General features: G+C 48.6%; 1 protein-coding gene across 2 annotated transcripts in view; it reads right to left on the bottom strand.

The window, feature by feature from the left end:
• Positions 1 to 2,276: 2,276 nt before the first annotated feature.
• Gtf3c5 (general transcription factor IIIC subunit 5) overlaps positions 2,277 to 20,858 on the bottom strand; it is a 19,794-nt gene continuing 1,212 nt past the window's right edge. Inside the window, exons 2-12 of one of the 2 annotated variants that reach the window (XM_055600644.1) lie at positions 20,009 to 20,228; positions 17,375 to 17,573; positions 11,526 to 11,721; positions 10,249 to 10,353; positions 8,930 to 9,044; positions 7,901 to 7,981; positions 7,644 to 7,741; positions 5,821 to 5,903; positions 4,919 to 5,061; positions 4,076 to 4,240; positions 2,277 to 3,589 (exon numbers count right to left, since the gene is read on the bottom strand). In XM_055600644.1, coding sequence (XP_055456619.1) covers positions 4,101 to 4,240; positions 4,919 to 5,061; positions 5,821 to 5,903; positions 7,644 to 7,741; positions 7,901 to 7,981; positions 8,930 to 9,044; positions 10,249 to 10,353; positions 11,526 to 11,721; positions 17,375 to 17,573; positions 20,009 to 20,228 — 1,380 coding nt within the window. In that variant the 3' untranslated portion in view covers positions 2,277 to 3,589; positions 4,076 to 4,100. Of the gene's footprint in view, positions 3,590 to 4,075; positions 4,259 to 4,918; positions 5,062 to 5,820; positions 5,904 to 7,643; positions 7,742 to 7,900; positions 7,982 to 8,929; positions 9,045 to 10,248; positions 10,354 to 11,525; positions 11,722 to 17,374; positions 17,574 to 20,008; positions 20,229 to 20,858 lie in introns of both variants that reach the window. The other variant, XM_055600643.1, reaches the window with a different exon arrangement.

Here is a 20,858-nt window from a genome sequence, read left to right as displayed (position 1 = left end):
CTACCTGGGAGCACAGGCAGGTGGCATGGATGCTGTGGGGGAGGGTTCCATAGCCAACCCTCGCTGGGTGCCTTGCATCCTGTCATAAGTGTTTAGTGTCACCTTCAGAAAAATGGGTGTGCTTCGTCCTGAGGTGCTGAATGCTCCTTACCTTAGTGGGGGATCCATAAGGGACTCCTGAACCAGAGGTGGCTGTGTACTACCGGGCACTGGGTGAACCTTGGTAACTCTGAGAGCTTGCACTATGTATGGGATAGTGCAGGCTGAGCTGGGTGCAGGAGGCAGAGGCTGGGAGAGGAGGACAAGACGCTCTGGGTGGAGATGGTGGCACAGATGGAAAGGAGCTTGCAGAGCAAAACCCAGCCTGGCTCACTTACCAGGGCTTGGTGGCACCTTCACATAAAGGGTCATGTTTCACCTCTGTGCCTCACCAAGGGAGAGGGTTCCCTGTGGTGCATAAGCAAGGATTCTGGGGCACACCTAGGCAGAAAGAGACAAAGCGTGGGAAGAGCAGACACAATGAGGAAGGGAGAGGGAAAGTCCTGGGCTTGGAGGCGAAGGCCACCATCCCGCAGATGTGTACCTTGGCTACCAGGAAAAGGTTATCATGGCAACAGATCATAAACCAAGTATTAAGAGGTGCCCTTAAAGGAGCTCAGCTGCCTTGGGACTGCCTTTTATGATAGACACCAGGAGGGCACTGCAGTTGGTCAGGCATAGCCAGTCTCTCCAGGCCAGTAGCCCTTTCCCTCTGGGAGCTCAAGTCCCCAGCTCAGATCACTGCTACACTGTGTCAGAGCTTGCGGGACCTACAGATCCACACCCACAGCGTGTCCATGTGCTCTCTCTGCCCAATCCAGTGCGGAGTAGGTGTGCAGATGAGAGCGGTGGGGCGGCAGGAAGCTGGGACAGAGCAGAGGTGGGGTCTTGGGGTGACATGTTGAGTCTTGTGCCAGCTGATTCTGAGAACTGGTGCTAAAGAATGCAGTTCTGTAGTGAGGAGTGCCAGGTTGGGCAATGCAGGTAGCTGAGGAGGAAAAGAGGACAGGAGGGAAGAAGGGACAGAGGAAAGAGGCCTCTTTGTATGTAGCTTTTAGAATAGTTAAGTTGTTCACAGCAACACTGATCAGGAAGGAGAGGCCCCATGTCCACTTCCCCACCACTGGGGTGACCTATCTCTACAGTGACAGACCCACAATGACACATCTCTGTCACAGCCCAGTGGTGCTGGCTGCTGCTGACACTGGATATACTTATGGAGATTCTAGGATCACAACAGGATGCTCAAAGTCCACAGTCTTCCCAAATGCCTGGGCTGAAAGCATCGAAGTGAACTGACAGAGAGGACCACATAGAAAACTAACCCCACTGACATAAACACACTGGGACTTAGACAAGTAATTTTAAAAGAGGGGTCAATTTTTTTTTGGGGGGGGGTGGAAAGCAGGTAAAACAGAACTGCAGCCACAACTTCTGCCAGATCTGCTGTGGCCACTCCCCAGCTGTGTGGCCCAGGCCCGTTTCTCCAGAGAATCTGTGTGAGGCTTGCAGAACTCACCCCAAGCACAGAGAACAGAGGCTAAATGACCCAAAGCAGTCTTAGGATTTTCTCGTGTCACTTTGTCCATTTATCAACTGTTAAACGTGTTACTTCAATGACTTGTTCTTTTAAATCATGTGTATATGTATATGCCTGTGTGGAGTATGTACATGAGTGTAGGTGGCTCCAGGGGCCAGCGGGCTGCTGGAAGAAAATTGGAAATTGTGTTTGGTATGGTAATCAACTTCATGTGTTGACTAACATGGAACCCAGATATTTGGTCAAGGTGGGCATAATGGTACATGTCTTCAAACCCAGCAAACCGCTCCCCTCCCCACACCTCAGGGAGGTGGAGGCAGAAGGATCTTCATGAGTTTAACACTAGCCTGGTCTACACAGCGAGTTCCAGGATAATCAGGGCCACATAGAGTACCTGTCTCAAAAGAGAGTAACAGCCAACAAGAACCCCTAAAGCATTTGGTCATACATTACAAATGTTTCTGTTAGGCTGTTTGTTTTCAGTTTATTTACTTTACATCCCTAGGGTCCCCCCTTCCCCTCTGTATCAACCCTCCCCAGCACATCAAGACTGAGCATCTTTGAGACCAGGCAAGGCAGTGCTGCCAGGGGGAAGTGATCAAAAAGCAGACAATATAGTCCATGATAGAAACAGGGACCCCACCTCCACTTGCCAGGTACCCCGTATGAAGACCAAGCTGTCCATTGGCCCCATGTGTAGGGAGCAGAGGCTGTTTTTTAATTCAAATGCTTTCAAATCAATAGGTGGGCTTCACACAGTGTGTTACAGGGCTGAGATGGAGGGCAGGGATGGTGGTGGTGGACATGTGGCCAGCATGCTACCTTTGACTCCACCCCACACCATGCCCTGAAGACCGAGCACCTATACCTTCACTGTGAACCAACTACTTGCAATTAATCCTAACTGCTCTGCTGCTCTGGAGAATCTTGGCTAGTAAGTATCACACAGTGCTGCAGTTCTGTTGGGGACAAGTATGATCTTTCCTTAAACTCACCCAGCAAAACACAAATATGCAATAAGACTCAGTAATATGAAATCTGCTGCCAGTAACCAGCTGCATGAAACACCAGTGTCTGCTTCTGAGGGACTTTTACACTTTTTGTACTAAAAGCCACTTTTATTTACATGGGAGTTCAGGAGAATAACTTTAGCAAATGTGGCTAGACCAAGTCCTTCCAGTCTGGTCAACCTAAGGCATGGCTGCCACTTCCCTGGGCACTGTGTAGGTAAAGCCTCCAAAGGGCCCTCACTCAGCACCTTCTTCAGGTCTACAGAGTCAAGGCATACTGGGTAGATGGTATCAGAACCTAGAACCCCTTCCTCCTCAAGGACCAGGATGGGAATGGGTAGCAGCTAAAAGTGGGAAAGCTCCCAGCTGAGGTGTCCTGGTAGCTGCTATGACAGAAGTCCTGTGGGGAACAGGCAAGGTCTGGCTAGCCTTTGGGGAAGAACTACTTCCTGCCTCTGGGCTGAGCTTTCTTCGAAGCAGCAGGAAGCAGGGTCAGCAGGGGACACAGGGTCTGTTCTGCTGATTCCCTGTAAGGCTATGAAGTTCCTAGGAGTGCCCACTTGGGCCAAATGAAACAATGTGTCCTCAGTTGTGTCAGGAGGATGCACTGGCTCAAGGCATTTGACTTTGGAATTGATGTGACTTGATCGTGTGCATGCGCGTGCGCCAGGCTGTTCAAGGCAGAGAGGCCACACAGAGAAACAAAACAATGGCCCATCTCTCGATCAGCACCCTTCAGGAAGTGCTGCTGCCACCCTGGGGGCTTGGGAGGCCATGCATGGGAGACCTTCCAGGGAGGCCAGCTCGGCAGGGACATGACAGTCTCTAGTTGCACAACAGGAAGTTGTGAGACAACAGGATGTGTTCAGGGAACTGAAGAGCTGGTCCACTTGGTGAACAGGCTGAGCCTAGCCTGGGGTTGCCCAGTGTCCTCATCTCACCGACCTGGACCGGGGCACAGGCCTGTCCCAACTGTCCAATCATGGCATATCAGCATGTCCTGAATGAGTGAAGGAACAAATAAGATTCCAGAGAGCCTCAGGCAAGAGGAAACACTCCTAATTCTAACCCCCCATGCTGAGACATCCAGTCACTCAGGGAAATTAATAGGACAATTCTGGCTGATCCTAGCTTCTACTAACGTTACCCCAGACAGATGACATCCAAGCCCAAAAACAGTCTGGCCACCTGCAATTACAGACCAGGCTCCTCAGGCCATCTCTGTCAACTGATTCACAAGACATCTGCCCAAGATGGGTGTCGCAAGCTTTACCATATTGACCTCTGGCTTTTGCTAGTCTTGGATCATCTGCATGGCAATAGGGTCACCCTCAACCACCCAGGGCAGAAGGCAGTACTGAGCAGAAGGGCACAGGTAGAGCCAAGACCTGTTGTGAGAACAGCAGCTTTCTTCTGAGGTGCTCTAGGGCCATCCCACTACCCTGCCTTTGCTGGGCTTCTCTGTGAGGACAGCTGCCAGTCTCACCTGGTTGCCTGGGACCAGAGCTTCATCACACATAATCCAGAATCTCTGTCTCCATCTCATTTTCACTTCCATCTGAGGGCTTGAAATCCTCCTCTTCCTCCTCCTCCTCCTCTTCCTCCTCTCCAGACTCAAACATTAGCTGCTCTTTGCCACGGTCAGCCTTACCTGTGTTGGAGAAGAGAGCTGCGCAAGAAGGACAAAAATAGGCTGTGTCCCAATGCAAGATTCCTTGGTAGTCCTAGAGCCCACTTACTATGACAGGCAGTTGGCTCAAGCAATGAAAAAGCTACTATGGAAAGTATGAGGGTGGGGACCCATGAGTGTGGGCTGAAGCCTAAGAAGGTATATTTGAATCCAATTTCTATTGAGAGGGTACACACCAGTACTCCCAGAAAACGATGATAGCCTTGACTGGACTCCTAAGAGGTTGAGCCCACGTCTCAAACATAGCCAGAAAGCCTGCTCTGCTCAGATGCCTGCTACCCAACTCAAAAGGAGTCTTTTGTAAAAGCTTTTCACTGCTCTTTGGGTCCCTTTATAGACCAACCCCTGCCCCCAAGCCCTGCAAGCGCCTCACTTCCTACTACCTCAGGGGCTAGTCTTGGCTTTGTTTTGAGCAAGGACCTGAGGAATACAGTCAAGGCCATGGGACATACAGCTCCATGGGAGGATATGGGCAGAGCCGTGCTGTACTGGGAGGCTGCATCCTTTCCCTCTTGTCTGCTCAGTCAGTGTCACACAGCGAGTCCTAGCTCACATGCCTCCCTCCCACCACAGCCAGCATGAGGCTCTCTGGAGCTTCTGTCAGCAGGTGTGAGGCCACCCTGCACACGTGGCTCTCACCAGGCCTCTCAGAGCGGATGGTCTGCAGAATCATTCGTGACATGGTGTCCCTCAGGTGATCTGTGGTCTTGGGTAGGCACCACCCATCTCTCTCTGTGCACAAACTCTCTGTCCCATCGTTGCGGTGAACAATTTTCTGCAACCTGTGGGCAGAGAAAGCTGTGTGGACACAGTCTGGGGGCAGAGTGCTATGGTGGGGAGCTTATGAAGAACCCCAGGGTATGACTCCATGTGTGGTGGCTCATGGGATAGAGTTCTAGCAGAGCTCTGTGGGCACAGGGTTTGTGAGAACAGGATGCCAGTGGGGGTTTCTTACATGCTCTGTGTGAGAAACAGTGCACAGAATACTCAAAGGTGTTGTGTAATAAAGAGCTTGCAGGGACAAATGGTCCCAGCTGGGTTCCTTAACTTTTGCTGTCTCTGAAGAGCTATCCTGACCACCCCCCCCCAAAAAAAAACAAACCCGAAACTGTACAAAGCTGGGTGTATACCCAGACACACTTTTCTGTTAACAGTCAGGCTTTCCCTAGGTTCCACTGCTGCCTTGTTCCCTTATGTACTATTGCTCCACTCTTGGTGTCTTCTAAATGTGGTTGAGAACAAATGGGCTGAAGATGTCCAGGATCAGGAGCCATGTCAATCAAGGAGACTCTCAGGCAAAGACTCCAGCTCCCTGCTTGTAAGCAAGCAGGGCTGCTCTCTACAGGGCACAGTGCAGTCTGTGCTTGCTGCCAACGGCCTTATAGCCCCACACAGCCGGACCCAGTGCAGCACCCAAATCCCAGTGGTCAAGTCTCCCTTAAGGCTCGGCTGCAGGAAAAGCTGCAGAGAATACCGGTCCTGAGCGAGTTCTAGCCTAGAGTTCCACAGGCCATCAGTGGCATAGGACCCCTCATACATACTCCTCTACATTCAAATCACACAGCTGGTAGAACATCTGTCGATACGGTGGCAGAGCCCCTTCCCGGAAGATGTAGACAGAATCCTGCAAAAAAGAGGGAAGAGAGGGCTGGAGAGATGGCTCAGAGGTTAAGAGCACTGGCTGCTCTTCCAGAGGTCCTGAGTTCAATTCCCAGCAACCACATGGTGGCTTACAACCATCTATAATAAGATCCAGTGTCTTCTTCTAGCGTGCAAGTCTATATGCAGATAGAACATTGTATACATAATAAATAAATAAAATTAAATTAAAAAAAAAAAGAGGGAAGAGAAGGGGGTGATTACACAGTACCCCAGGTCTAACAATTCTGGGGACACCCATGCTGTGGCTTTCATGGAAGTCTAAGGAGTTGGCTTATCCCCAGGCCCAGGGTGGCCAGCAGATGTGGAGAGAAGCTTTCACTCCCCAGGAGGTGCTGGGTGGAGGCCATCAGGCCCTTCTCAGACCCCTGGGAATCCTGCCAATTTACAGCTTGGGGCCACCACCAGCCTGCACTGGGCTCTGCCTTCTGTGCCTTCCAAAAGGAGTAGGTCTATTCTTCCCCAGCTGTTTCTAATCAGGCACTCTGTGCATCTCTGCATGCTCCCTCGTCCACTTTTGGGGGAGGAGGGCAGTGTTCAGTGAGTATCATTTCCATTTTTTTCTACTTGGAATATAGCCCTAGAGTCAAAAGCAAGGCCCCAAGACATTGGTGGTGAAGGCATGATGGCACTAGGGGATAGCTGTCTCCTTTAAGTCACCTGTCTGTTGAACTTAAATTTTCTGCCACAGCTTCTTGAGTGGGGACTCTGGGATAGAAAACACACTAGCTTGGTCTCTCCCAGGACTATGGAGAGATCATGGCAAGTGGGAGTATGCTAACCACTGCTGGGTGATGCTGATGAAAATGTGAGACCTCCATCTGGGTGCATCTCATCACCCATGTCAACCCACAGCTGAGTCCCAGATGTTCTGGTCTGGCCTGTGCTCATGTCTTTGTCTGACTTCCATCATTTCAGCAGCAGTTCCAGGCCTCAGGGGAACCAGGCTCACCAGGACAGCCACACACATCTGCTGTCACATTTCCCTCTCCAGGACTTGCCACCACCTCTGCCCAGATGGTCCTAGTTCTCCATGGCCTTTGGCAGATGGTACCCCAAATTCCCACTTGGTTTCTGGAGGGGTCTAAAGTGCTACTAATGCAAAGGCACTGGGCAGGCAGAGTGTCTCTTGTCTTGGCCTGGAGTGATGGCTCAGTGGTTAAGAGCTCTGCTCTTCCAGAGGTCTAGAGTTCAAGTCCCAGCAACCACATGGTGGCTCACAACCATCTATACCTTCTACTGCCCTCTTCTGGCATGCAGGTATACATGCAGACAGAGCACTTTACAAATAAATAAATAAATAAATAAATAAATAAATAAATAAATAAATAAATAAATAAATAAATAAATAAGTAAGTAAATAAGTAAATGAGTAAGTAAGTAAGTAAGTAAGTAAGTAAGTAAGTAAGTAAGTAAGTAAGTAAGTAAGTAACAAGAAGTGTCTTAGGTGAGAAATGTGTAGATTATAAGAATGTAAAGCTTTTGTCCCATTTTATTTCTCCATCTACTGGATGCATTTACAGAAGGCACATAACAGGACTTTGTGGAAAGAAACAGAAAGCAACAAAAGCCATTAAGAGAGCTCAAAAAATGGGGTTTATGCCAGTTACACACAAGGATCCTGTGTATCTCGAAGACCCTAAAGTTTGTAGTATCAGGAATACCAGGAATAAATTTTGTAAAGTTGGAACCTTAGGGCACTCACCTTGAGCTTGTACTTATTGTAGGTCAATTTCCGTGGGCCGTCTGTCCCTGATGGGCCCAGGCCCTGCTTCAGGTCATGCATAGTGACAAGCTGGTTAGCTGCATGGGAGCAAGGCAGTGCTTTGGTATACTTGGAGTGGAATCACCCTGCCTGACCTTTGGCACCTGTCTGTAAGGAATGGCCAACAGACTTCCCACCTTGTTGTCCAAATGCCCACCTCCCTTGCATGTCCTGATGCGGACGATCCAGCCACTTACACGTCTTCTTGACGGTGATGGGGAGGCTGTAGTTGTATGTGCTGCGCTTTGCTTTGACAGGCATGTCCCTGGAGCCATAACCTACATGCAAAGGCCGCATGTCAGGAGAGAAGTAGGTGGCAAACCCAAGTGGGTGACAGCAGGGGTGACACAGTCCTTGCTTATTAATCAGAGGGCCACAGAAGAGCTGGAGAAGAGCTGGCACTTCCATTTCCAAGCTCCTTCATGCTGCTCCATAGACTCTCAGGGGTGGGGTGCTGAGGGCACAGAGATGTTTCTAGTCTCTCCATAACAAGAGTTTCTCTCTCTCTTTCTCTCCCTGCCTGGTTCTGCCTTGTGAATGTTGGAATTAAAGGTGTGTGCTACCATGTCCTGCTGGGAATAGGCTCTTAAAAAAAAGTATGTGTATGTATATATCTAGAATTAAAAATTATATGTGTCAGTACGTAAGTGCATATCCCTATAGAGACCAGAGGCATTGTATTCTCTAAGTGTAGTTACAGATGGTTGTGAGTTGTATGACATGAGTGATGGGAATTAAACAAGGGTTTTCTGCAAGCATATGTGCTCCTGCTGAGCCATCCCTATTCAGCCCCAGCATAAAAGACAGTGCTAGAAATAGTAGCTGCAGAGATGGCTGTGCAAACATGAGGATTCTCATTAGGATCCCAGCATCTCCACAGCATGCTGGGCATGCTGCATGCATGTCTTTCCACCCAAGCTCTGGGTGTGCTTGTATGTGCATGCGACTTAGACATTATTGCTGGGGCTTGCAGGCTTCCAGCTGAGAAAATGTGAGCCCCAGGTTCATTAAAAGATTCTGCCTCAAAGAACTAGGTAAAAAGTGACACAGGATACTGACCCTTGTGACTGGCTTCCAAATATGTACACAGGAGTGTTCACCTACACGCACACATGCAGACACATCTCAAACACACAGATACATACACATAAATCTTTTTCTTTTTTTTTTTTTAAGGAAGAGTGCTAGGATTGGGGGACAAAGGTAGAAACTATATTTATTTTTACCGTATTTCATGCCACATCGGATTCGAAAGTCAAGGACTTGATAAATCTTGGCATCTGGGTTTTTTCGAGGGTCATAGCCAAATCGAATCCACAAGCTTCTCCATGGGCCTGTTATCTGGAGACCCAAACCGTACTGAGTGTAAGGTAATGCCAAGGGTCCTCTAGTACCCTGGGGTGGGACCAAGCCCTACAGTAAGGCAGCAGGACCCCCTGAACTCTAAGAACATAGCTTTAGACCCCCAAGACTCTTTGACAAGGTTCTATGAGGATAAAGTGAGATCAGGAGTTTCTACCAAGGCATAATGTGACAACTGTCTTAGTGCACTGATTTCTGTCCTTGAATAGCACTACAGCTGGACTTAGAAGTCATGCTCAGGGAGAAAATGTGGCTTTCCAGGCTGGAGTCCAACAGTGGCCCTGCCCATCAACAACCTTTGAGGTCATGTTTTATGTTGGCTCTCCTTGGCAGGTAGGACCCCCTTTCTTCAGAACTTTTAGGAACCTCTGTACCACTCCCACCCCCACCTCTATCTTCTCCTGGGAGGAATCAAGGGTGGACTTCTTCTACTAAGCCCCACTCAATATGGGGCATTGAGGTGAGAGGTACTGTCACTAAGGGGCCTCGGCTAGCTAGCGCTAGCCTCAGGTAGCGCTAACACTCATTGGCTGCAGAACCAAGACATGGCATGTCAACTCTCTGAATCCAGCTTTTCCTCAGAGATAAAAAGGGATTCTTACTGTCACCTGCAGGAGGAATAAAGGCAGGGATACAAAGCCTCATCCAGTGCCAGGCCCTCAGGAATTTCTCACTATAAGTTCACTATGCAAAGAATGCTTACCTATGAATTAGGTAATGCTCCTTCATTTAAAGTCATCTGCTCATATCCAGAAACATTATTAGAAGGGTCTGGTGGACCTGGGGGCTTTGAAATCTTTTAGCTGTTTCTTTTTTTATGTGTATGGGTCTCACTGTGTGTGTGCACATGTGTGGGTATGCATGTCTGTGTGTGTGTGCGCATGCATGTATCAAATACCAGAGGCTGTGGTGTTGTCTCCATCACTCTTCACCTACTCAGTGTTGGGGTTAAGGGCACATGCCACCATGTGGCTGCTGGAGACCCTAAACCCTATGCAGCAAGTCCTTTACCCACTGAGCCATCTCCCCAGCTCTGTAACCAGTTGTCTCAGAGTGCCAGGTGACAGGAATGCTAGGAGGTATGTCTGCCTTCTGTTAGGGCCATGACTCTAAAATGTCACATCAGGAATCAAGGACCACACTGGTGGGAACCAAGGTGAGCATGAGACCAGCTGCCACTTACCATGTAATAAGCCATATAGGGAAGCAAGATCTTAAGCTTGTCAGGGTGGACACTGACGTTTGACTTGACAGCATTTCGTGACCAGATGGGGCGGATGTCAAAGAGCTGGGGAAAGTCATGGACAGAGTCTGAGATGAACACTACAGCTGCTGGTCCTCTCACATTAGCTGTCCCTGTGTGTCTGGCCCCCAGTGGGAGAGCACAAAGACTCAATAAGCCTCTGGAACTCGCCATACCTACTAGTAATTTGTAACCCCTCCCTCCCTAGCTCCAATCCCTCAAGAGACATGCATTATACATCCTGGACATTCAAGTGCAACTGTGCAGTATTGGGGTCCCGTCCTTACATGGTTCACAGTGCAATGGAGCAAGAGGACTGAGCAAGCACATGCTAAAATCCCTCAGAGTCCTTATCATCCCTAACCTGGAAGCCAGGTGCTGGGGATGGGACTTTAAGAGGGTGGAGGGATGGCCTGGTCCTGCAGAGGGCTGTACAAGGCCACTGTGGCAAGAGGATGGAAGGCTAGGGCAGAAAAGCCCCGTGAGCCAGGACAAAGATGAGCCACAGAGGAAGCCTCAGGTGACTACTGAGATTCAATAAGGGCTGCGGTCTCTGAAGGAGCCGTCCTTGAACAGGGTGAGACTTCAGTGTCAAAATGAAAGTCTCACTGAAAACCTGCTGTTTAAGCTTGTGGATGAGCAGAGACCTAGGCACTAGCACACAGCACCAAAGCCTGAGGGAGTGCAGTGGCCTGTGACATGTCTCCAGCTCCACCAGGGTGAAGGCGCTACAGCCTGGCACATAGCCAGAGCCCACAGTGTTGTTACACTAGTAGCTCTACACAAGCTACTAGACCAGTTCTACATTCAAGTCACACCCCAGGAGGACCCATCTCTGGCACACCAATGGTACTTTAAAAACTAGGGAACATTTTCAACTTTGGAAATGCAGGACTTTTGAGGTCCTGAGTACTCAGCCTTGACCATTCCACACAGCATGTGACCCAGCACAGTGTCTCGTTTTACTTTCTGGGATAATCTAGTTGCCAAGGCTAGCCCTGAACTCACTTTGCCAGCCAGCTGGCCTATTACTTGCACTACCCCTACTCCTGCGGTTATAGGCCATGCCACCAAGCCCAGCTTCTGACACAGCTTTTAGATGTAACAGCTGGAGATAAAAATTCCCCTGTGCTAACCAGCCAGTGCTATGAAAACCTGAGCCACCCACAGTGAGCAGCACAGGTGGCATAACAGGCTCGATGGGGCATGAGACGCACCTTCCTCAGTTCTTCCTCCACCTTCTGATCTATGGGGTTGGTGCAAGCCTTCTTCCACGTCTGTACTGCAGCCTCCAAAGGCTGTTCAGGTACTTCAGTGTCCTCAAAGTTGACAAAGATGGCATTGTGAGGGCGCCGGGCTCTACTCAGTCCAATCAGGTTCTCGCCTGAGATGGAGGGATTGTGATAGCCTTCCCTGTGGACAGATAGAAGCTTAGATTACCATCCTGGGCAGGCTTGGCCAGGCAGGCAGGTAATCCGGTAGGCCTGCCTCACCTGTAGACCATACACATGTGCCTTTCTCCAAATTCAGTAGAGAGAGGACCCCAGCACGTGCCCTGAGGCTGCCATCAAGGGTGGGAAGGGGCTGTAACTGCCTGCAGTGGCTCAGGGAAACTCTGGGGCCAGTGGCCTTGAAGGAGGGCAAGGCCCCGGAGTACCAGGGGCTGGGGTATGTGAAAGGACACCATCAAAAGGCTGGTGGCCTCCCAACTGTAATTTTATCAGCCTCACACATCATGCAGCCAGTGAAAAGCACACAATCCAAATGCCCATCGGCCACCTATGTGAACAGTGACATGGACTCTGACTATGTACACAACTCACTTCACTCTCAAAATGATCCTTCAAGTAAGTAGTTTCTGAGGAAGTAAGTGAGGCCACCAAGATTAGGAAATGTGCCCAAAGAGGATCTGCTACAGCACCTAGGTTGTAGCCCTAAGAAGCCTGGCTGCAGCCATCCCTGAGCCAACTGTCCTTCCATCTAGCAGACAGTGACTTGGCTCAGAAGCACCTGGACGACACAGGTGAATGAAAAGAATGCAGACAGATGGTACCACCGAAGCCCAGAGATTAAGCTACAGTTCTATCTGTCCACACTCATAGTGTCCAACACAAGAGGAGCCCATGTGAACTGCACCTGTGTGGGGATGTGCCCTGGAGCAAACAGACCACTTTGTATGTGTGCATGGGAAGAGGTGAGACGTGTCCTCATACACTGAAATATAAATCTCTATACCTTCTTCAGTTTGCCATGACCCTTAAACATTGTTTTAAAGCACACAAACTCTGTATGTATCAGACATGCCCAGGTGGGTGGCTGCAGAAGCAGTGATTGCCTAATTATTTAAAGGGCAGTCATGAGAAACAGCAGAGGCAGTGACGGTAGAACTTCCATGTGCATATCCTCAGCTTCAGCAGCTACTGCCACACATAGGCCCCTGCTTCCTCCATTCCAGGCCACCCCCACAGCACTTCAAAGTGCATTTTACTCTATGTCTAGGATGTCACAATCCCATTTGTAGTCATTGTTTTTTTCCATTTGTTACCAAAACTTTTAAAATATGCTTATTTTTATTTATGTGTATGTGTTTGTATATTTATGCAACATGTTATATGAGTTTTATGGAGGTCAGAAGTTGTGAGCCACCTGATGTGGGTTCTGGGACCCAAACTCTGGTTCTCTGGAAGAGCAACAATGCCCATAACCACTGAGCCACCTCTCTAGCCCCTTTATCCTTTTTTAGAAAACAGCCTGCTGCTATGAACCCAGGCTGGTCTAGAATTCCTAGACTCAAGCTATCCTCCTAACCTCATCCAGTTTGCACTTTCCCCTACTTTTCTACATGAGTACATATCAACTGCAAACAAAAAAGCAAAAAATTAACAGATGGTTTTTACACTGACAAACAGAATATGATACATGGGGTCAAGTCAGTTTTTTCCAAATGTGCCTTTCAGGAACCATCCCAGGTAGGAACAACACTATCCTGCTTTAAAGACCTCCCAGAGCCCCTAGCACCATCAAGAAGGAAAGTAGGTAACTGGCCTTCATTTCAGAGAGGAGACTAAAGGGAGGGTGCCGTGGCTGCCTCTGCTGCTCATCCACAGCCTCTGACTAGCTCTACTGACCACAGTGATTCTAGGTCTGTGCAGAACTGCTGGTAGGAGCAGCCAGGGCTCACCACCCTGCAGCCTCCCCTCTTCAGTCCCAGCATATAGGACACTCAACACCTAGGTAGACAGCCAGGGACCCCTCTCCCAGGAAGGCCAGCTATGCCCAAAAATCAACAGTGCCTGGGAAGAAAGGCAGGTTATTTTCATGTGCTGGGAATCTGCCCAATCACACAACGAAGAAAAAGGGTCACACTTATGGGCCCAAAGACAGCTGGCCCCAACCCATGACCTACGCCAGAGGCTGGGACCAGCTGCCAGCCAGAGTGTAGCACAGGTGTTTTACTTTCTTCTGTGTGTTGTTTTTTCTACTACAGGTGTAACTTTCTTTGTGAGAAGATAAAAACACATCAGAAGTATGTAACTTTGAAAAAGCAATGAGGCAGCCGGGCAGAGTGATGCACAGCTTTAATCCCAATACTTTGGAGGCAGTGGCAGGCAGAACTCTGTGAGTTCCACACTAGCTTGGTCTACATAGTGAGTTCCAGGACATCTAGAGCTACATAGTGAGACCCTTTCTCAAAAAAACAAAACAAAAAGCAACGAGGGATGGTGGCTTGGTGGATAAAGGTGCTTACTGTCAAGTCTGATGATCCAAGTGACCTGAGTTCAAACCAGAGGACACACAAAGTGGAAGGAGAGAAGTGATTCCTACAAGCTGTCCTTCAATACCTGCACTATGGGACATGCATGTCCAGATGTGGACGCACATGCATGCATGCACATGCACACATGCGCAGACTAAATAAAGATAAATGTAACAGAAAAAGTTTAAGAAAAGAGCAATCATACCCAAAACAGGCTTAACACTCTCATGCTGGGCACACTGCACATGCAGTGAGCTGTCCTCCATTAGTAAGGGGTTCTGGCAGGGAGGCAATGGTACTTATTCTTTTTTGGCTGTATCTTTTCATACTTGTTTTTTCTTAACAAGTACACTTACTCTCATAATCCCAAAAAACAAAAACAAAACAACAACAACAAAAAAACACGGCAGAGGAGTGGACAGGAAAACAACAGACTAAATAGCTTTGAAAACATCAACACTGAGCACCATGTAAGCCCTTGTAGGGCACCTAAGCCTTTTTCCATTTTGTTTGTTTTGGTTTTTTGAGACAGGGTTTCTCTGTGTAGCCCTGGTTGTCCTGGAACTTAATCTGTAGAACAGGCTGGCCTCAAACTCAGAGATTCATTTGCCTCTGCCTCGCAAGTGCTGGGATTAAAGGTGTGTGCTGGCACTGCCTGGCTACTTTTTTTTTTTAAGTCAGCTCAGAGTGGCCTTAAAACTTGCAACCCTCAACTTTGTGAGCACTGGGATTATCAATGTGTGAACCTATAAAGGTTTACTTGCTCCTGGCTTAAGTGAGTGTCCTGCCTCAGCTTTCTCGGTAATTGGAGTACAGGTATACACTACTCTAGTTCACAGTAGGGTTTTTGTTTTGCTTTGTTTTATTTACTTTTCGAGACAGGGTTTATCTGTGTAATAGCCCTGGCTGTCCTGGAACTGACAGAGATCTGCCTGCCTCTGCCTCTCAAGTGCTGGGATTAAAGGCATGTGCCACCACCACCCATCATAGTATTTTTTTGTTGTTGTTATTTTAAAAGATTTATTTACTTACTTTTACATATATGAACACTCCTATCTGTATGTACACCTGCATGGCAAAAGAGGACATCAGATCATGTTATAGATGGTTGTGAGCTACCATGTGGTTGCCAGGAATTGAACTCAGGACCTCTGGAAGAGCAGACAGTGCTCTTAACCACTGAATCATCTCTCCAGCCCATCATAGTAAGTTTGGTTTGTTTTTTTTTTAATTTAGTACTTATACAGTATTCTCCCTGCACTCCAGCAGAGGGCACCAGATCTCATTACAGATGGCTATAAATCACCATGTGGTGGCTGAGAATTGAACTCAGGACCTCTGGAAGAGCAGACAGTGCTCTTAACCTCTGAGCCATCTCTCCAGCCCCATCACAGTAGTTTTTAAAGCATAGAACAATAACACTTTTTGGGTTGAGACCTAAGCCTGCTGCTGCAGCCTAGAGACCAAGAGACCTTAACCCTAGCCCCTGGCTTTGGAGGTGGCAGAATCTCACACTTCTTCTACACTGGGCTTCAGGTTTGTTCTAGAATGTTTTCTCTGAAGCCTCTCTTGATCTGCTCTTCTATCACTCGTTTCTACTACTTGCTCCTTAATGGCCTTCCTGAGCCCCTCAGCCCACCCACACAATATCTTGAATGCACCCAACAACATTTGCTCACATTCTGTCCTGCTTCCCAGCCTCCAACCCAGAGCAAAGCCTTCCTGCCATGTAGACTGCCAACACCAAGCTCTAAGCCTGGGTCACCACAGGATTCTGTCAGGACTTGGCAAGAGTTTCTGTCCTTCCCCCTCTCAAAATGGCCATCCTGGGCACAGCTTCTGGACCATCCCAGGCTTCTGCTCTCCCTCGTATTGCCTTTGTTTCTGTGCTGCAGTATCTGTTCCAGCACCTGCTGTCTTCACAGGGCACAGAACCCACTGTGTGCCACGTCAGCATTCAATCTTCTGCAGGTTGCACACAGCCAGCCAGAGTCTCCTTAAGGCAACCAGAGCCCAACTGCAGGCCGGCCTTCAACCTCTGGCTTATCTGTGTACTGACCTGCTTCCCAAGGCTTCCTCCACTGAGCGCCAGCTATTGGCAGCACTTGGCTCAGGCCAGGCCCCAGGGTATAGCAGAGAATAGAGGCAGCCAGACCACTGCTTCTGGGAAGCATACAACACAATAAGAAAGCCTGTCTTTGTGTACATAATTTTAAAAGGTGCTAGGCATAGTGTCTAAAGTCTATGATCCCGGCACTTGGGAGGCTTACTTAGAGTTGCTGTGAGTCTGAAGCCAGCCTGGGCTACAGAGACAGATTGTTTCTCTAGACATCACAAGCATAAAAATAAGACAGGGTGAGACTGAAGCCTAAGTACAGCCCAGGGATTGGGCAAGGCTAGGCTCAAAGCTTGCCATGTGGTCTGTAGACCCCAAGTCTCATCTACCTTCTTTGTAAAATGGGGATGACAGGGAACTGGCAAATTGTTGAGACCAAATGCAGATTCAGCACTTCCCCACAGCTGGTGACTGTTAGTAATCTCATATTGAGACTGCTCAAATTAATTTCTTCCACATGAGTCAGTCCTGGCTCTTATACAAAGGGCCTCTTCTTCCCCTGTGTCAATCTGCGGCTGCCTCCAGAGAACATTGACATCCAACAATGCCGAGGACCTGCCTTTCCAACAGCCACAGGCTGCCCTCTCTGTCCAGACTGTGGGAAAGGACTCATCTCACTTGAGTTGCACGTGTCCTTATTAGGACTTTCAGAGCCCTCAGTGGAAGAGATAGCCACCACTGATTCTGGGACCCCCAGCACCCATCCTCAGAACACAGCCACATACTCAGTGAGGAAGACTCAGGGACAGTCACAGTCAGCTTGAGGGACACTGGCAGACAGGGAAGGGGCAAGTGGGACAAACGAGCTGAGGTTCTTTAGGGAGATGGTGGAGGCTGGGATACAGAGCTAACTATGAACTCTGCTGGGACAAGAACCAGGAGGCTGTGAGGGGGGCAGAGGTAACAAAAAGGCCTGGGTTGGAGTGGGATGCTTGCACATGGCATTTCACAGGTAATGTCATTATTAGTAATTGCAAAGTCCAAAGAGAGGCTGGTCAGTAATGACCAGGGGATTGAAAGCAAAGAGACCATGTCTTATCAGTAGCCCTCACATCCCTGTATGTTGGGAGTGATGCAGTCTATGATTACCAGGTCACTGCTGAGAACACTCGCCTTCTGAATGTAATCCTGATGCCTTGGCCCCAGGCCTTCTGCTGCACTGGGGTTGGGGTGAGGGGTCGGGGGCTACCTACCGGTGCTGTGTCTCAGGTCGATAGAAATAGTCCACAGGAGTGTCGAGGCGGGAGAAGATGGGCGGTGGGATGTAGAGTGGCAGCTCCTGGTGGAAGAACTCTTCCTTCTCAGGCTTGCGCATGAGCACTCTGTCATACATGGACACATGCTTGCCACCTGCTTCTGTGTGCACTGCCAGATACTGAAAATCAGACATTCCTGGAAAGACAAAACAGATGGAGACTCTCACTCAGGCTCTGGCACCCAAATCCTCTCAAGAAGGTGCTGAGTGAGCTATGTAGCACCCTCTGATGGGTTTGTAAATCAGTGCAGTAAGAATGGTGTGGGGGAGATGAGGAGAGCCACGGAACAGCAGGGTAAAGTCCAGGGAGCTAATTCATAAAACAGTGTACCCCTGCTTACAGTACAGTATTTCCACCATGCTACAGGGGCTGCTGGTTTAGGGCCACACTATACAGTAGGGTACTGTCTCAATTAGAGAAATACATAAGGAAGCACTCTCCCTCTGGAAAGACAGTCCCCATGGTGCATGCTCATCTACCAGGATGACCTGCATCAGTGCCCAGCTGAAGGCATCCCAGGTTTAGGTCTCATTCTCCTTTCCTTTTGTTTTGCGTTTGAGACATGATCTTCCTGTAGCCCAAGCTGACCTCAAACTCTTCTCCCTCTCCCTTTTTCTCTTTGGATTTCCCTTGTCTCTTCTCATTTAGTCTCCTCCTTAGGGCAGCAGCCATGTCTAAGGTGTACCGATCACTTGCCAAGCACCTCCCACAAGCTCTTTAGCACACATCATCTCTGTGAATCTTCTCCAGGGTCTGATGAGCTCTTGGCTGCGCAGCCCCCAGTGCACAGACAAGAAGACTGAGGCAAAGAGAAGCTAAAGCACCTCACTAAAGAAACTGGTGAGGGGGGGCTGGAGAGATGGCTCAGTGGTTAGGAGCACTGACTACTCTTCCAGAGGACCCAGGTTCAATTCCCAGCACCCACATGGCAGCTCACAACTGTCTGTAATTCCAAGATCTGACACCCTCACACAGATATACATGTAGGCAAAACACCAATGCACATAAAATATAAATAATTATATAAAAAAAGAAACTTTTAAGTGGGGCAGCTAAACGTAATCATATACACGTATGTAGTCATATGCATGTTTGAAAATGTTACAATGAAACTCACCTTATATGCTAACAATTAGGGCCCAGCAGGCACAATGTCAGAGTAATACTCTTTAGCCCTGACTCTCCATTTACTGCCTTTCTGCTTCCTCCTGGATTCTGAATGAGGAGCCTACACTCGGCATCCTATTCAAAGAATCATAAGGTACCATGGAACACAAGTCAGTTGGGGGATGAAACAACAGCAATCATGACTTACTGTGCCACAGTGCTGCAATCTCAGCGATTGGGAGGTTGATGCAAAGGCTTGATGAGCTTAAGTGTTTAAGGACAGCGTGGGAGAAGGTTTCAAAACACTAATCTCAGACTAGAGATCTGACCACTAGTTTGATCTGGCCCCAAACAATGACTTACCTTCCCTTCCACCCCAAGACAGGGTTTCTCTGTGTAGCCTTGGCTGTCCTAGACTTGATCTGTAAACCAGACTGGCCTCAAACTCAGAGATCTGCCTGCCTCTACCTCCCCAAGTGCTGGAATTACATGTATGCACCAATGCACCTGACTACAATAACTTATCTTAAAACTGAAAAGTTTCTCACTGAACTCTAGATTCCTAGCTTCTATTTTTTAAATATTTATTTTATTTATTATGTATACAGTGTTCTGCCTGCAGGCCAGAAGAGAAGAGGGCACCAGATCTCATTATAGATGGTTGTGGGCCACCATGTGGTTGCTGGGGATTGAACTCAGGACCTCTGGAAGAGCAACTGGTACCCTTAACCTCTGAGCCATCTCTAGCCCTCCTAGCTTCTAATGAGTATAAAAGGTCGGGGCTGGAGAGATGGTTTGGGGTTAAGAGCACTTCCTGATTTTCCAAGGACTCAAGTTTAGTTCCCACATCAGATGACTCACAACTGCTTATAATTCCAGCTCCAGGGGACTGGACACTCTTTCCAGATATTTACAGGTACATGTGGCCTATACACACATAAAACATGTGGCCATAAAAACAGAAAATAAACTCATTAGAAGAGAGGAAATCCAGGTGTGGTGGTGCATGCCTTTAATCCCAGCACTCAGAAGGCAGAGGTAGGCAGAGCTCTGTAAGTTCCAGGTCAGCCTGGCCTACATAGAGAGCTCCAGGACAGCCAAGTCCATGCAGAGACACCCTGTGTGCTGGACAGTTTATATGGGACTGTGAGTAAAACAAACTCTTTTCTCCCTAAGTTGCTTTGGTCATGGTGTTAAATCACTGTGATGGTAACCCTAACTAGGACACGCTATCTTGGGGGAGTGGGAAGGTGAGGAGGAAGGAGAAAGGAAGGAAGGAAGCGAGAGAGAATGAAAACAAAAGGTTGCAAGGCAGTGTACCCACAATCCACAAGGGACTGCTGACTGAAGAGGCTGCTTCCACAGTGGGAAACGGCTCTGTCAGGCATGGGCACACCCTACCCTACTTTACACGTGGCTCTACAGCAAGCCCTGAAATCACCCCACTAGAGATGCTATAGTTACCCTGGAATTTGTAAATTGTAGAGATGGTGCCAAGGATTTCTAAGTCGAATGTGACCTGGGGATGGGCCTCATCTCCCAAGACACTTCTTCGCCGCCTTGTTCTTTTCCTGATCTGGAGTAGCAGGCTGCTGGTACTGAACCGGTTAGCACACACAGGGTGGCAGTATGGGTCCTTGGGCCGGAAGTAAAGCTCAAGCCTCTTGGTAGGGTCGGTGTAGATCTGCAGCAATGCCAAGAGAGACAGGGGGAAACAGTAAGCAGCTAAGCATACAACAGAGCACTGTTCCTCTTCCCACAGAGCCTAGCTGACAGTGACGCAGGAAGGGCCAGAAGGTACATGCTCCACTTCCAGCTCTTCGTTCCCATTGCACTCATTTTAAAAAATTTACTCTTCTCTCATAGATTACATCTTGAATGCAGTTTCCCCTCCCATCTTCCCGAGATCCACTCCTCCGTTTCTCTTCAGAAAAAAGCAGGCCTCTCAGGGATGTCAACTGAACATGACATAACAAACTACAGTAAGACTAAGCACAAACCCTAATATCAAGGCTGGGCAAGGCAACCCAAGAGGAGGAAAAGGGTCCCAAACAGAGGCAAAACAGCCAGAAACAGATCTGCTCCCACTGTTGGGAGTCCCACAAGAACACTAAGCTACATAACCGTAACATACAGAGGACCTAGGTCAAATCCCTAGTGTTGGGGATTAGAGGTCTGACCACCACCACCCAGCTTCATTAGGGCTTAATCACATACTTAATAATTTTTTATAAAACGAGGGAATTGTACAGATATTAGTACAGAGGTGAACAAGTGAAGTCTCAGCTCTGAGTTTATATTCCCAGGGCCCAGG

This window comes from Psammomys obesus, unplaced genomic scaffold, assembly GCF_907164565.1.
Source record: "Psammomys obesus unplaced genomic scaffold, mPsaObe1.curated_primary_1811, whole genome shotgun sequence".
NCBI lineage: Eukaryota > Metazoa > Chordata > Mammalia > Rodentia > Muridae > Psammomys > Psammomys obesus.
Note: the sequence above shows the minus strand (reverse complement) of the source record. Positions and strands in the feature narration are given on the sequence as shown.